The 13,714-nt window shown below is 40.8% G+C and overlaps 1 protein-coding gene across 3 annotated transcripts in view; it reads left to right on the forward strand.

The window, feature by feature from the left end:
- Window positions 1–956: 956 nt before the first annotated feature.
- The window catches only part of cux1b (cut-like homeobox 1b), a 91,439-nt gene continuing 78,681 nt past the window's right edge, over window positions 957–13,714 (forward strand). For all 3 annotated transcript variants that reach the window (XM_044120431.1, XM_044120428.1, XM_044120430.1), the window contains exon 1: window positions 957–1,104. In XM_044120431.1, coding sequence (XP_043976366.1) covers window positions 1,042–1,104 — 63 coding nt within the window. In that variant the 5' untranslated portion in view covers window positions 957–1,041. The remainder of the gene's footprint in view (window positions 1,105–13,714) is intronic.

Below are 13,714 nucleotides of genomic sequence, written 5' to 3' on the forward strand. Positions count from 1 at the left end.
TTTAAACGTGAAAAACTGAGACACAAAAGGACCATAAAGAAAAGCTAAACGGCCATAAAGAGACAATAAAAGGCAAAGAGCTGTTAAGTGAAATGATCTCCAAAACTACCTGTAATAAAAATGAACAAAACAATGCAAGATATAAATATACATACGCTTTGTGTTACAAATATGAACTAAATGCCCAGTTAGTACTCTATGAAGAGTGTATAGTGTGTAGGAGCCTAAACCGAATTTGATTGTAGGAGCTTCCAAAACAACCGCTCACCACAAACTTAATTAATGGTCCCTTTAAATTGTCCTGTTTGTAGATTTTACATCCAATCATGTGAATGTTAATGTTTACAACAACAAAGAAAAAAAAAATCTGCCTATAGAAAACAAAATAAAGCATTAATAGAATATGAAATATTGCTTAAATTTCAGAAGCCAGATGGCAATGGTGTGTTTGAGCTACACTTTCTTTAAGAAAGAATGCTTAAAATGTTTAGATCATAATCCCCCTCCCCTTTTTTTCTTATTTCTTATGTTGCATTTAGAGATTCTAATTTAAAACTAGCTACATTTAGAAAATAATGTATCATTTTTCTTCTACTTGACATTCATGCATCACCCAGAGATGGTCTACCAGATAAATATCAGTAAATATATTGAAACTTGTCGTTATAAGATGACAATATGTAACAACGTTCAAGGAATATGAACTTGAACTTTGGAAGTTACTAATAATAAGCAAGTGAAAACATCAAAACTTATTCCTGCGCATTTTTATTTCAGTTTAACAAAAGTCACTGTAATTAAGTGCTAGTTTGGTTGTTTACCTGTAATTTCTCAATGTTAATAAAATGCTATTTAAGCAATTATAATGGCGTTATTAAGGAGACATTCATATGAGCTGAGTCCGCTCCACATGGCAGCTGTCTACGGAGCAAGTGGCGGTTGCGATCCAGTCCGGGTCTTCCGGCAGCCCAGTCCTCGCCACTGAACTCCAACCCCCGCGCTCTCTATCAGCATCTCATTCCTGTCTCAATATGTCTCAAGATGGCGGCCAATGCAGGATCGATGTTTCAATATTGGAAGCGCTTTGACTTACAACAACTACAGGTCAGTTCAACCTCCCTTTTAACCGCCTAGCCCTCGTCTTCTTCGGTCGCTTTGCCGCTCACCGGGGGCTGCGTTTTGTGTTTTTATTTCGGTGGCCGCCTCGTAGGTTGTTTCGGAAGAGAATCCAGGACCTCTTCCTCACATTGATGAAAGTGGCTCTCTCGCTGATCAGAAATTGATCCTCTTTGTTCAATTCAACATCGATCGGACATTGCAGCCGGGCAAGCCGGGGCGCCGCCGCGGGGGGATGCGCCGAAATAAAAGCCAAACGGCGGGGCTTTGGCGTTGGGGAAAGGAGAAGAAGCTCTCGGTTGGCTATCTTTATTGCGTGTTGTTCAACTTTTACCGGAGCGAGTAGTAGCCGTAGTTAGCCGCGACGCTTTAGCCGCTGTAAGGTTGGATAATTTCGGGGAAGAAAAAAATAAGTGCGACTCATTAGACGGTGGCGCTGTGGTGACACCAACCGTTGAGACCCACAGGAGCTCTTCGGGTTTTTTATGCTGTTTTGCTGACACATTTTTAGTAAGTTTTGGACCCATTTAGCAACCTTATCGGCTAACGGTTTTGGAACAGTTTATATGGAAGTCGTTTCGGTGATTATGCTTGATGAGCTCGGCCGTTTTTTCCCCCCACTCTTCTGTCGGCATTCACACTTCACAGTGAGTTTTTTTTTTTTTTTTTAAACAGACATTGCCACGTCTGTGGAAGTGGACAGGACGGGACAGTTAAGAACGCGAATGTTAGAAATGTGACAGATCGACCTTGTAATTATGGTAAACTCCTTAAAATGTAACTCCCTCATCCTCTTAACACCTTCTGCGTTCCACGCAGGGGATATGAAGAAAAAAAAAACAAAACAAAAAAACAACATTGGGCCTGAATATATTAGACCATGTTTGACCTATCACAAGACGCGCGAGACAATGGCACTGTTGTGTTTTTTTTTCTCCCGTGGCATTTAACACGCGTTGCTGAATTTCAAATCATCATTTATGAATATTAGTTGCCCGCTCGCCCGTCGTCATTAACATAAAGATTGCATTATGTAGACTGTAGCCCCGATTGTTCATACATTATTTTGAATGCTGCACAAGCTTTGGGTTTTTAAACTTTTATTTGGGTCATGATGCCCTGATGACTGGGTAGACAAAAGGACAGTGAGCAAGTCTTCCCAGCGGGCTTTGTGTTACACTTATGCCACATCATCAAGGCTTCACTTCTCCTATTTATTTGATCCTATTTGGTCCTCCTACTCGTTGCCCCCTTGTTCATGCATTATGTAAAAAAAAAAAGAAATCTGAGACAGCTTTCTCTTGTCTTTCCTCACTATCTATCTATTAGGCACATTGGCAGTCCCTGCATGAAAGACTCCCTGGGCAAGCCCCCTCTGTGAAGGACCCCCCCCCCCCCACACACACACACCACCCAAGAATCTGTTACTGTTGTATAATAATTGAATGTACAGTTACTTAGTCTGTACATTTTATTATTTTTTATGTTTGTCTTGATCTTAAAAGACCCATTTATTAAGTAAGCATAGAAATAGCGTTTTATTTTTTGAGAGCAAATGCTTTATTTCGAAGGATTCGTTTGGTGTACATTGAATCCGTTAAACTTGAAACATTTTTTATTTTTGTTCAGAAGCAGTTGAGTTGACTATTAGACGCTATTCTATCATGCTTACATCATGGTAACCTTGTAATTCTTTTTTTTGTCCGGATTTCAAAAGTACTGCCTAACTTGCTTGAAGATAACATTCGCTTGTCCTTGTCTGGTTTAACAAACTCCTTCTCAAAAACCCATGTTTTATCAACTTTCTGCCGTTCTCAACAGTGCGGATCTACACAATGCAGGAGAGAAAAACTAGTTACTTTATTGATAAATTGATGACATGCACCAAATAGTCGTCCGAGGCTTTTAATGCCTCAAAGCATTACGTTCAAATTCTTTGAATCTGTCAAAAAAAAAAAAACCCTAACAAAAAAAAAAAACAACAACAAGTTTTTACTTTGGTCTGTAAGTGCACGACCAAATGGGAAGTTCTTTGAGGCGTAAATGAGGGCAATCTTCCTTTTGTTAAAAAACAAAATAAAACAAAAAAATTCTCTCTGATTTTAAAGGTTTGACCTGTCAGAGAACCTGCAGCATGTTTTCCGTTTTTATCGTCATCGTGAAAAGATCGGAATGGGCCACCATCTCAGCCGACTAGTCAGACGACTAGGAAAAGGCTGATCATTGCATCTCCGCCGCCGTGCATCACCCCTCCTCCCCCTCCCAACATCCTTGACTTCCCTTCCTCCCCCTCCCTTCCTTTTTTTTTTTTTCTCCTCCATTTTTTTTTCCTCTTTCTGGCCCTTCACCCCGCTCTCACCTATTTTGCCCTGTCTGAACTACTATATGTGTGTGTGTTTGAGAGAGCTGGTCTGGGATCCGTTGTTGTGTTGTTATGATTTCTTTTTTAATTTATTTATTTTTTTCATAGATTGACAGCCAGCATGGACAGTGGAGGCACTGCCAGCAGCCAGGACATAAAAAATGCATCGCATAAGTTTGCGATAAAGCCCTGGGTAATTATGGCAAAGGCCCCTATCACAAGCGATTAGTCAGGACAGTGAATCTGAGCGTGTGCAAAAAAAAAAAAAAAGGGCTGGCGGTTGGCAGGCCTGTCTGCAGGAGAGGAATCAGCCGGAGCTGGTGCGTCGTGTGTGTGTGTGTGTGTGTGTGAGTGTGCAGAACCGCTCAGAACATTCACTTTCTATTATTGATGACATCTTATTTACTCTCCCTCCCACTGAGAGGCTCCTAGAGGAAAGCCTTCAGAGAACAACCTTTTCTTCTTACCCCCCACCCCCATGTTTTCTCCCTTTTTTTATTATTATTTTTAAGGCTAATATGTGGCTGGCATGATATGATCAGAACCAACGCACGGCCTCGTCAGCCAGGTCGACTCCTCGTCTCGCGTTTTTTCCCGACGATCGAGACGGGACCGCGCACATACACGTATCGTGCGGTCCCGCACACACACACACACAACACAACACAACACGTGCTCGTCGCCTGTTTTTCCTTTCAGGAATGTTTTCTTTCTTGTTTTCCCTATTTGAAGATGAAACTCCAACCCCAGCCGGGATGTCAGTAGCTTTAAGCAGTCGTGGCGTCTGTTCCTCGCTCCAAATGCTGATGTTCATTAAAATCTTATTTGATCAGTATGTCCCATTCCCTGTGTGGGAAAACGAGCTAGGTGGTTGTTAGAGGACAGAGAGTGCTTTGAAACAGCACAGTAAGCTGTTAAGTTGTCTCTGCATGAGTTTTTTTTTCTTCCTCTTCTTCTTCTTCTTCTCCCCCTCCACCAACCACCACTACAAACACAAATGGGTGCAACTGTGAGGCTTTTAGCAAGGTCTTGCACACTTGCAGAGTGGATCAGTGATTCAGAGATGATGGCAGGGTGACAGTGAATTACAGATGGAGGAGGTTTTAACGTCTGTAATCCCTCTCTGTCCATTAGAGTTGAGTTTCTTTAGAGGGGAGGGGGATCATCACTCTTCTCTCCTGTTGTTTTTTTTTTTCCTTCTTTTTCCCCTCTTATTTTTTTGTGTGCGTATTTTTTTAAGACCTAGTCAAGCAGTTCGCCGGAACGTCGCATGTCTGCTTGAGAAATGACTCTTCGTTACAGACTCTCCTTAATAAGACGCGGGTGAATAGCCGTGCCCGAACCTATAGCTTGTAATTTTTTTATTTTTTTATTTCTCTGCAAGTTGAGAAAATTAAGAACAGACTGCTCAGTTACACACAAATCCCAGTTTAGGCCTAATAGCCCCACATCTCACCTCGTAATATTTCCTTGGGAAAAAAAAAGAAAAGGAAAAAACGCACCCCAGATGCCACTTTGAGAGGAAAAAAGCAAAAAAAGCAAAATAGTCCGCGAGTAGCGCGAAGCTAAATAGCAACTTGAAGGGGGAAATTGATCCGGACGCTGTTCTTAATTCACCACCTCCTAATGGGTAAATTTAGGAAAAGGATTTTGTAAACTGACCCCGGAGCTGCGGCCGGTGGCAACCCGAGTGGTATAAATCTCTCAACGACTGGCTCGCTGTTGTCTGCAGGAGTTTTAGTGTTAATTTATGAGCTGGTCGTCTGAACCCACTGGCGGGATATTTTTACCCCTCTTGTTGCTGCACAGGCCGGGGGAGCACCGAGGGACGGTAGCGGGGTAGGGTGGGGTGGAGGGGGTGTGGGGGGGTTGTGGGGCATCACGTCATGGTTTCACCGTAGCCAACTCGTTGCTCTGCCCAGTGACAGAACCTGGCATCGGGACTGAAGTTTCACTGTGTGGTGCTGAGCGACTAAGCATGAGTCAGAAAATAAATAAAAAAAAAGAACAAGTGTATGTCAGGTCTCCAGTCTGTCCTTGGGTCCGCTCTTGTAGGGTCTTTGTCCTCTGTCTGAGAGGTTTGACTGTGAAGGCGTCGGGGATGCTCATGGAGAAGAGGGCAAAGGGAAAAAACAAAAAAAACAAACACTTTTCATGTTTACCATATTGGCCAGTGTTTCTAGGTAGAGACTGTCCTGAAAAACTTCTCACTTTGGTTCCATTTCTAAGAAGTTTCTGCTTGGTCTACCCAACCTGCAAATGATGTAGGAAGAGACCCAATTGATTTAAATGTTTTTGAGAAATATTTCACTGAGTTTAAAAGCACTTTAATCAGACATCAGAACTGTAACTGTGCTCTGTCTTGTCTGAATATTGTAAAGAGCTGTCCATAGCTGCAAAAAAAAAACTCAGATTAAAGATAACGTAATTAGTTAGGGATGCAGTGGTCACATGTTTCCTGGCCAATAGCGATTTCCGGTCGTCTTTGTGGCCGGAACTGCCAATTCCAATTTGGACTGAATCCCAATATGTTTGTAAAAGTAAGAAAGAATGTGCATCCTGTTCTTTCATAGTAGGGGTATTAAGTCTCAGAGAAAACAAGGTTGTTCTTCTTTATGCACCAAATTGTATGCTCCTACACTGTATCTGGTTTTTATTTAGAAAATCAGAAACAGATTTAAAAATGATCAAAAACAGGATGGGGCTGGCTGGATCAGTGCAGACAGGGAAATCTGATTCTGACTACTGACTGATGGATCTCTAGTAACTCTAAAATGACAACAAAGTAAGATATCGGTTAATACTTTGAGGGGTTATAATAAAAATGGAAAAGGCTTGGCTTGGCCAAAATGTCATTTATTAGCACTTTTTTTTTCTTCAATAGTTGCTTATAACATAAATACATGTTTCCACCCATTTTTCTAAGATGCGACACCCCTCCACAGTATTTGCTGTTGCTTTAATAACCCGTGTAGTAGTAGTGGTTGTAGTAATATTTGATCACAAGCAACTGTCTCATTAAATAAATGCAAATCCCTACAGAAATCTGAACGCTAGATGACAGCGTGTGTTAAATAATATTTTGGCAGTTGCTGTGTCAGTAAAATCAATAACATCTGTTATAACTCTTTATAGACTTCTATCTGTTTGTGTGGTTGTTGCTGGGATCATAAGCCAGCAAGTAGAGAAACTAAAGCCACAATTCACCCCACTTGTTCTTATTTACTTAATTATTTTTTTTCACTAAAATGTGGCTGTAGTCGATCAAAATTCCTGACCTGTACGTCTTTCGCGCCTTAACTTTAAATATCAAACTCCCACTGATGAACCTCTCCACCTCCTCGACCAACTAGCAACAAGAGCAGAGAGGGGGGGGGGCAGTTTCCTGAGGCCTAATTCCAAGTGGCAGGCTTTATTTCCAGACCCACTTGGAGTCTCCCTCACCTACAGCATCATAGAGTTTCACCGTGTCTCATGACAGAGGCATAGCATACATTACTGTGCTGCTCTGTACTCATGCCTTGCTGAAGCTAGTTCTCCTTTTGAGTTGAAATCTACTCTTGTGGTGTGCTACTGAGCGTAAGAAGTCAGCCAAAAGTTAATATTTTCATAAGTTCATAAGTGAAAGTGTGGTGGCGTAAGAATGGAAAGAACAGTGGCAATATCTTTGCCAATATTTCTTGATTACCTTCGGTTATTTGGAAAAACTGTATGATGACAACACAGTTAAAACAGATGTCTGCAGCTAAGAGCTAGGTGGACTCTTAAGTTCTCAGAAATGTAGACTGATGACTATACGCCATGTTCTTTAAATAATTAGGCGTTTTGTGTTTTTAAAACTTCAATTTTTATGTTTTGTGAAGACAAACAAAACAGTGAACAACAGTCGGTTAAGTAATTAGACCTTTCTACCTTTCAGGTCTGAAGCGCTTCACTTTCTAAAACATTTTATGTACCAACAATGTCTTAGACTTACTATTATCAGATAATGGTTTGAAAATAATTTCTGTTTCAAGCTTTTTAAAAGCCAAAGTGATGTGTTGTACCTAATGTTTTAAGGAAAAGTTGGATAAAAGAACTCTTGCTAGTGAGAAATTGCCTTTTGACATTTCTCTGCCTTTGCGTTATCAAATTATGAGAAGTTCATCAGTCAGTAAAATATGTCCTGTTTTACAGCGATACACTTATCAGGCATTTACTTCCAGAGACCGATTTCAAGTTTTTTATCAGGTCTGACTTGCTGCTGATATGTGTAAACTAATCATTCAATAGTTAAATGTATTAAAAAAAGACTCTAAAAGGGAAGTAGAGCTACGGGTTGCTTGATACAGGTATTAGTGTCGAATCCCAGTGAAAACAAGAATATACAGCATTACCGTCACAGATGAATCATCACTAACGTTTTAAAATACTTAAGCATTGAATTAACTTATATGTCATGTTTAAAAAAAAAAAAAAAAAGTTTTATTTTCAGATTCATTTTGCGCTTCATAAAGATCGAATGTAATATTGTGACATAAGTCGATTTGATGAAAATTGGTGGGGGATAAAAATAGTTTGGCAAATCCTACCTTCAAAAACCTGATTGTTTCTTAAGGCTCAGATTTCTTATGACTCAGCCCAACTGATGGTGATTATAATTGTCATCATAAGAAGTGTTGAGAAAGACGTCGACGGGGGAAACTCAAGCAGATGCAGTCGTGCAGGACAGGAAATAGTCTGACTTTATCAGGATACGTCTGATGACGCCTAAGGTGAATATTCATTTGACGAGAATCCTTTTTTTTTTAGAAGATTTACTGAGCGGATTTATAATTTTGTAGCACTTTGTCCTCCATATGTTGTGTTTGTGTTGAAACACGTAGTGAAAGTTGTCTCTCTACCAAATACTCTGCGGCCTTCAGCATCTAAAGCCAATCTATTGGTACCTAATTTTAGTGTTGTTTATCTCCCAGTTATCACGGTGTAGCTGGGCTAAAAGTGTCTGAGTGGCCCTATGTGGAGAGCTTATCCCATGTCAACCCATGACTCCAGTATCAGTGTACTGTTAGATCATTGACCATAGGTATTGAATTCTAATAGGCCTATTGGCGTGTCCTAATGGTCCAAGTATTGAATTATGATATTGGCAAGCGCTGATGGCCTCAGGATTGAATTATGATATTGGTGTGGAGCAGCCTAATGGTTCCTAGTATTGAATTATGATATTGGTGCACTTTGATGGTGTAGGGATTGAATTATGATATGCCTTGCTATCTGCTAATAGCTCACTCTGTGTAATTTTCAGTGTCAATCATGGCTTTTGTTGCTGGATCCATAGTCAGCCCTAAGGGCCGATCCGTCAGTCTTATCCGATAAGTCTTTCAACTTTTCTTCTCAGTTGCTCTTAGTCTTTTGAGCAGTTACGTTATTCGATTCTGTTCAATGCAAACAAAAATGTGTTTGTTTAACATGTATATATTTTTTGTTGTTGTAAGGTATAGAAACGGCGACTGTTTCCAGAAAACACCAAAGCGAGCTAGTCTTGGTTCATATATCTGTGATTTATTCATTTATTTTTCTGTGGATTTTGGTAAACTCAACCTCTACCTTTTTAGTTGTACTGAGCCCGGTGTCCTCATTTCAGTAGTTTTACACCAGAGATGCAACGGTTCCTCTGGCCTCTCACATAGTAAATGGGTGGCTTGCTTCTGTGTCAGCCCTCTAAAAATAACACGCACTGCTGGCTAGGCTCAGCAGAAAACTACCACCGATTATGATGATTCAACTACCCTGTATTCACAGGTGCATATTTGTGTCAGATGAGGCGGGGAGGCGGGGTTTTGCTTTCCAGATCGTCCTCTGCTTTGGATATGGTCTTGGCTGACTTTTTTTTCTTTTTGCTTTGTAGTTATGTTGGGGAAAACTTTGCTGAAGTGAAGAAAATCTTTTTTAGCAACTGTTGAAAAATACCTCAAACTGCTTATGTGTATATTTACTGCAGTCATTTGGAGGAGCCTAAATTTTTCACAGTTGGCACGATGTTGATGGTAAGTGCTTGTACCCAGCTTTAGTCATTAGGTAGGACTATGATGACGCTTAAGCTAAAATTGATCCCCAACATTGTCCAATGAAACGTGGGAAATTCAGTACGAATGATGCCCAATAGCTGTTAAATTCATTGAGCACCACGAGACGCCACTAACCCCCCCCCCCCCGCTAACCTTTGGGCTACGCAGCTGTCAGACTGGAGCCACGGTTCAGAGGTGGCGTGACCCTTATGGCCTCAGCATGACCTAGGCTGTCTGACAGACCTAACCTTTACCAGGAACAGATGATGACTTCACCATCTGTCTTGTGTTTAGTAGGTCTAGCCTACTTGAACTTGAACTTGTTTGAGGCGTTATTGTGAGGGGAAAAATACATCACAAGATTTTAGACTGAATACCAGTTTCTGGGCATAACTCTTTACCTTTCCACGCCCCATGTCCTTCGACTATTAATTCAGGAAGTGATGGAAATATCCTACTGAGAACGTAGCAACTCCTTCAATACGCGTATACACCATCAATTTGAGCAAATTACTACTATTTTAGCATATTTAATTTGCCGGTTTGTCATAAACATTCTGTTGGAACAAATATAAGCACACATTCATTTTCAAGAAATGAATGCCTTGACTTATTAAACAACATAAACGTAATTTATGAAATAACAAATCAAGTTTATTGTATTTAGATTTTCAGAAAAATAAACCAATTTTGTTAGTAGCTCAAAAATTCAGACCACATTTATGTTTTTGTGCCTGATATGATGTAAAGCACTTTGAAATGCTTTGCTGCAGAAATGTGCTAAACAAATAAAATTTGATTGATTGATTGATTTATCTTCTGGCATTCTTGGCATTCTGAGGATTAGTCTGATTGCAAGTTTACTCGAGGGCTACGACAGCTTTCCATTGCTTATGGACAAAAGAAAAGACAAATTTGCATGTTTGGAAATCTTTCTGGATGTGAAGAACAGAGAGTCATGGTGTGAAAAGAAAATATAAATGAGATGCCAAACAGTCGTGTGGCAAATGATATTTCAATCCCTGAGAATCTAACTAACTGACATGCATTGCACTACAGTAGTATATTGGGAAATAGTTGAATCTTTTAGCAGAGATCAATTAAGTGACGTTAATGATTGTTACATATGAGAACTTCATTGTGCTTATTGTAAAATTACGATACACAGTTGTGAGTGGATATTCAATCACAACTCTCAACCTTTTGTTCTCAAAAGTGCCTCTTCAAATTCCTAGTTTATCAGGGCTAGCAAGCCTCTCCCCCTACTCCACAACTAAGATACTCAAAACGTAGGAGGGGGAACGAATAATGAGAGGCAAGAAGTGAAATGAGCTGTTTCTCAAACTTAAAAAAAAAGAAAGTAGTTTTTAACCAAAACAACTAAAGAAGATTCAGTTTTGGTGCAGAACCTGTGTACCTCATCCAGAGCTGGATAACGCACATCATCTGTCATCTAAGTCTTTCAATTGGATTTTCAATGCTAAGCCGCGTTGCCGTCCATCTCCTCTCCCAAAAGTGAGAGTTGCCCTCTTGAGTAAGGGGGAGGGGGAATTGACTGTGTGTGTTTAGTCGACACAGGCTCATCCGCTGACTGCTGTCTGACCCTGAGTTCAGCGGTACGGTTATTAATAGGCCCGGAGGCCTCAACTTCCAGGAGGCCCTCTGATCAGCTCCAGATGTGGAATGAGAGGACAAATCTGTGGGCCTATCCATGTTTCACATGAAGCAGAAAGTGGGAAGATAGGCATTTGGCGAGACTGATAAAGAGCTAGGGAGGAAGGGAGGTACGCAAGACCTTTCCACAGCAGGAGTGTGTTTTGCGAGGCTTTGTTTTCATGTGTGTTTTTTTTTTTCTTTCTTTTTTTTCTTCTTTCATTTATTACACTCTCTGCCCTCAGACCAAAAGACCATAAAAACGTATGGTATCACCATGGCGACCATAATAACCACCTATAAAACAGCGTGTAAACTGTGAAATAAGACAAACAGACCAGAACAGCCTTGACTGGCTGGCTGGCTGGCTGGCTGAATGGCTGCCTTCCGCCATAAAACTATTTGAGAGCCAGACTGAAGGAATGCCTCGGAGGCTGCTGTGGCTGTCACGACACATGAAAGGATTAGGCTCTGTGTTTTATCTCCTCTTTATCTGATGGTAATGGATAAGCCGAGTGTAGCCTATCATCCGACGCTCGGGCTGGGGGTTTGATGTTTTAGTAGGGTGACGGTTTGTTGAGTTGACCGCTTTGGTCTATTGATTGCTGTTTGATGGTTTTGATATGTAGGCTGCGTGGAACAGGTCAAGTCTTTTATGCAGTGAAGGCTCCAAATAGCTTTTAGCTGTCCTTCACTCCCCCCCCCTCTTCCCCATTACTCTAGTGGTTCGTTTGATGTTTGGATCAATCAATAGAAAGAGCCTGAGCTCTTACACATGCTTCTTCCTACTTCCCACTGAGCTCAATTCTTCCTCCTTCATTGTGCAGCCTTTATATCACATTTTCTCAACACAGAATAAATGATATAATTACAGCTCATTACTTAGCCTAACGCAGGCTAATTATTCTGTCATTATGGCAAGGATTAGCTATGCTCATTCTCTCCTTTGCACTGTTTTCCCCTCAAAAGTCATGCGAGCGGTGCAGAAAAAGTCTTGCTCATAAAGGCTGAGTAAGTCAAAGCCCCTGGACACGTCCTGTTGACGTTGATCGTATAGACCGCGGGTGTCAAACTCGGTCAGACGATGAGGCCTCGCTAGGAAGTAGTGACAGCGCAGACCAGACACATTAAACAGTCCGGGCACAGAGAGATGCCTAACCTAATGGGGCATTTTGATGTATGCCTTTTAATTTATGCAAAGAAATCAACATGCTGCTTTTATAGGCCGTGGCACAGCTCATGCTGATGTGTCATCAGACGTCTAGAAAATTACTGGATACAACAGATAGACGAGGCTAAATTTAAAAGTGGGGGGTGGGTTGGGGTGAGGGAGGTGGAGAGACATGCGGAGCAGGGTTGTGATTTATCAGAGGCACGTGAGTGATGGACACCCTCTCTTTCTTCTTTTTCCCTTTTCCTCGTTCACCGTGCCGTCTCTGTGCCAGCGTCATGAAGCCGCGGGTCGTCCTTATATAGAAGTCTAAGTGAATTACAACAAATGAAATGGGCTAACGAACTGAGAGCAGAAGAGCACTGAACACCGCGCTGTTGTCAAGGGTCGGAGGCTTTCTGGGTCAAAAATAGATGCAGATGAGTGGAGGAAGGTGTGGGTGTCTGTAGTGGGACTCTGCTGTAGCGCACCTGGAACTCTGTCATTGTCCTGTGATGCCATCTGTGATTCATGTATGCAACACACCAGTACTTAAGGTGTAGATTGGTACTTATGTAGGTATTCAAGTATTTACTGTCCACTTTTAAAACTCTTCTTAAAGCACATTTCTATCTTTTGGCATTTAACAAACATTGAGACTTTTGCTCTTCCTCTAGAGTGTTTTATTGCTTCTATTGTCTTTTGTTTGTCCTTTTCATATTTTGAACGTTTATTAATTTTTATCTGTACAGGACTTTGCCACAGTTCCTGTTGTTTTAAAGTGCTAAAGTAGCAGTAGAAATCCATCTGTTGAATACAACAAAAATAAAAACCCCTGTCATCTTTGATTTGTAACCAGCGATAGGTACTTCAATACACAGTTATTTAGTTTAATAACAATCTGATAAGGGTTAGGTTGATTACTATATTGGGATAATCCTGCATTTGCTGGAGGTTAAAACTTTCTTTTTCCATGAAGGAACTCGCTGTACATTTTTAGGTGCTTTAACCCTGGAAAAAAGAAATGTCAAAGTGATAATCGGCAGGTCAGGCAGTAAAAAGAAAAAAATCAGTATAAACCTGGTCGCTTGCCAGGCTTATAATACACTGGGGTAGGCCCTGCTTAAGGTAACTCTGTTCTAAAACTAGGGTTGAATTGCACAGTTGACTGCAGCCTTGCTACCTGAGCTGCCAAACTTGTTTGCTAGAAAGAATACAAAGATAAAAAGAGCAAAGTGTCCAAATGTTTATTTTATACTTTTACTTGAGAATCCCAGTTAAAATATTATATATATTGCTAAATAACTTTAGGAGTATATATGCAAGTAGAGAAACGACTTTGGTAAAGCAAGAATGATTCAGTCAACCGTCCAAAGTTCAGGA

This window comes from Gambusia affinis, linkage group LG06 (genome assembly GCF_019740435.1).
Source record: "Gambusia affinis linkage group LG06, SWU_Gaff_1.0, whole genome shotgun sequence".
NCBI lineage: Eukaryota > Metazoa > Chordata > Actinopteri > Cyprinodontiformes > Poeciliidae > Gambusia > Gambusia affinis.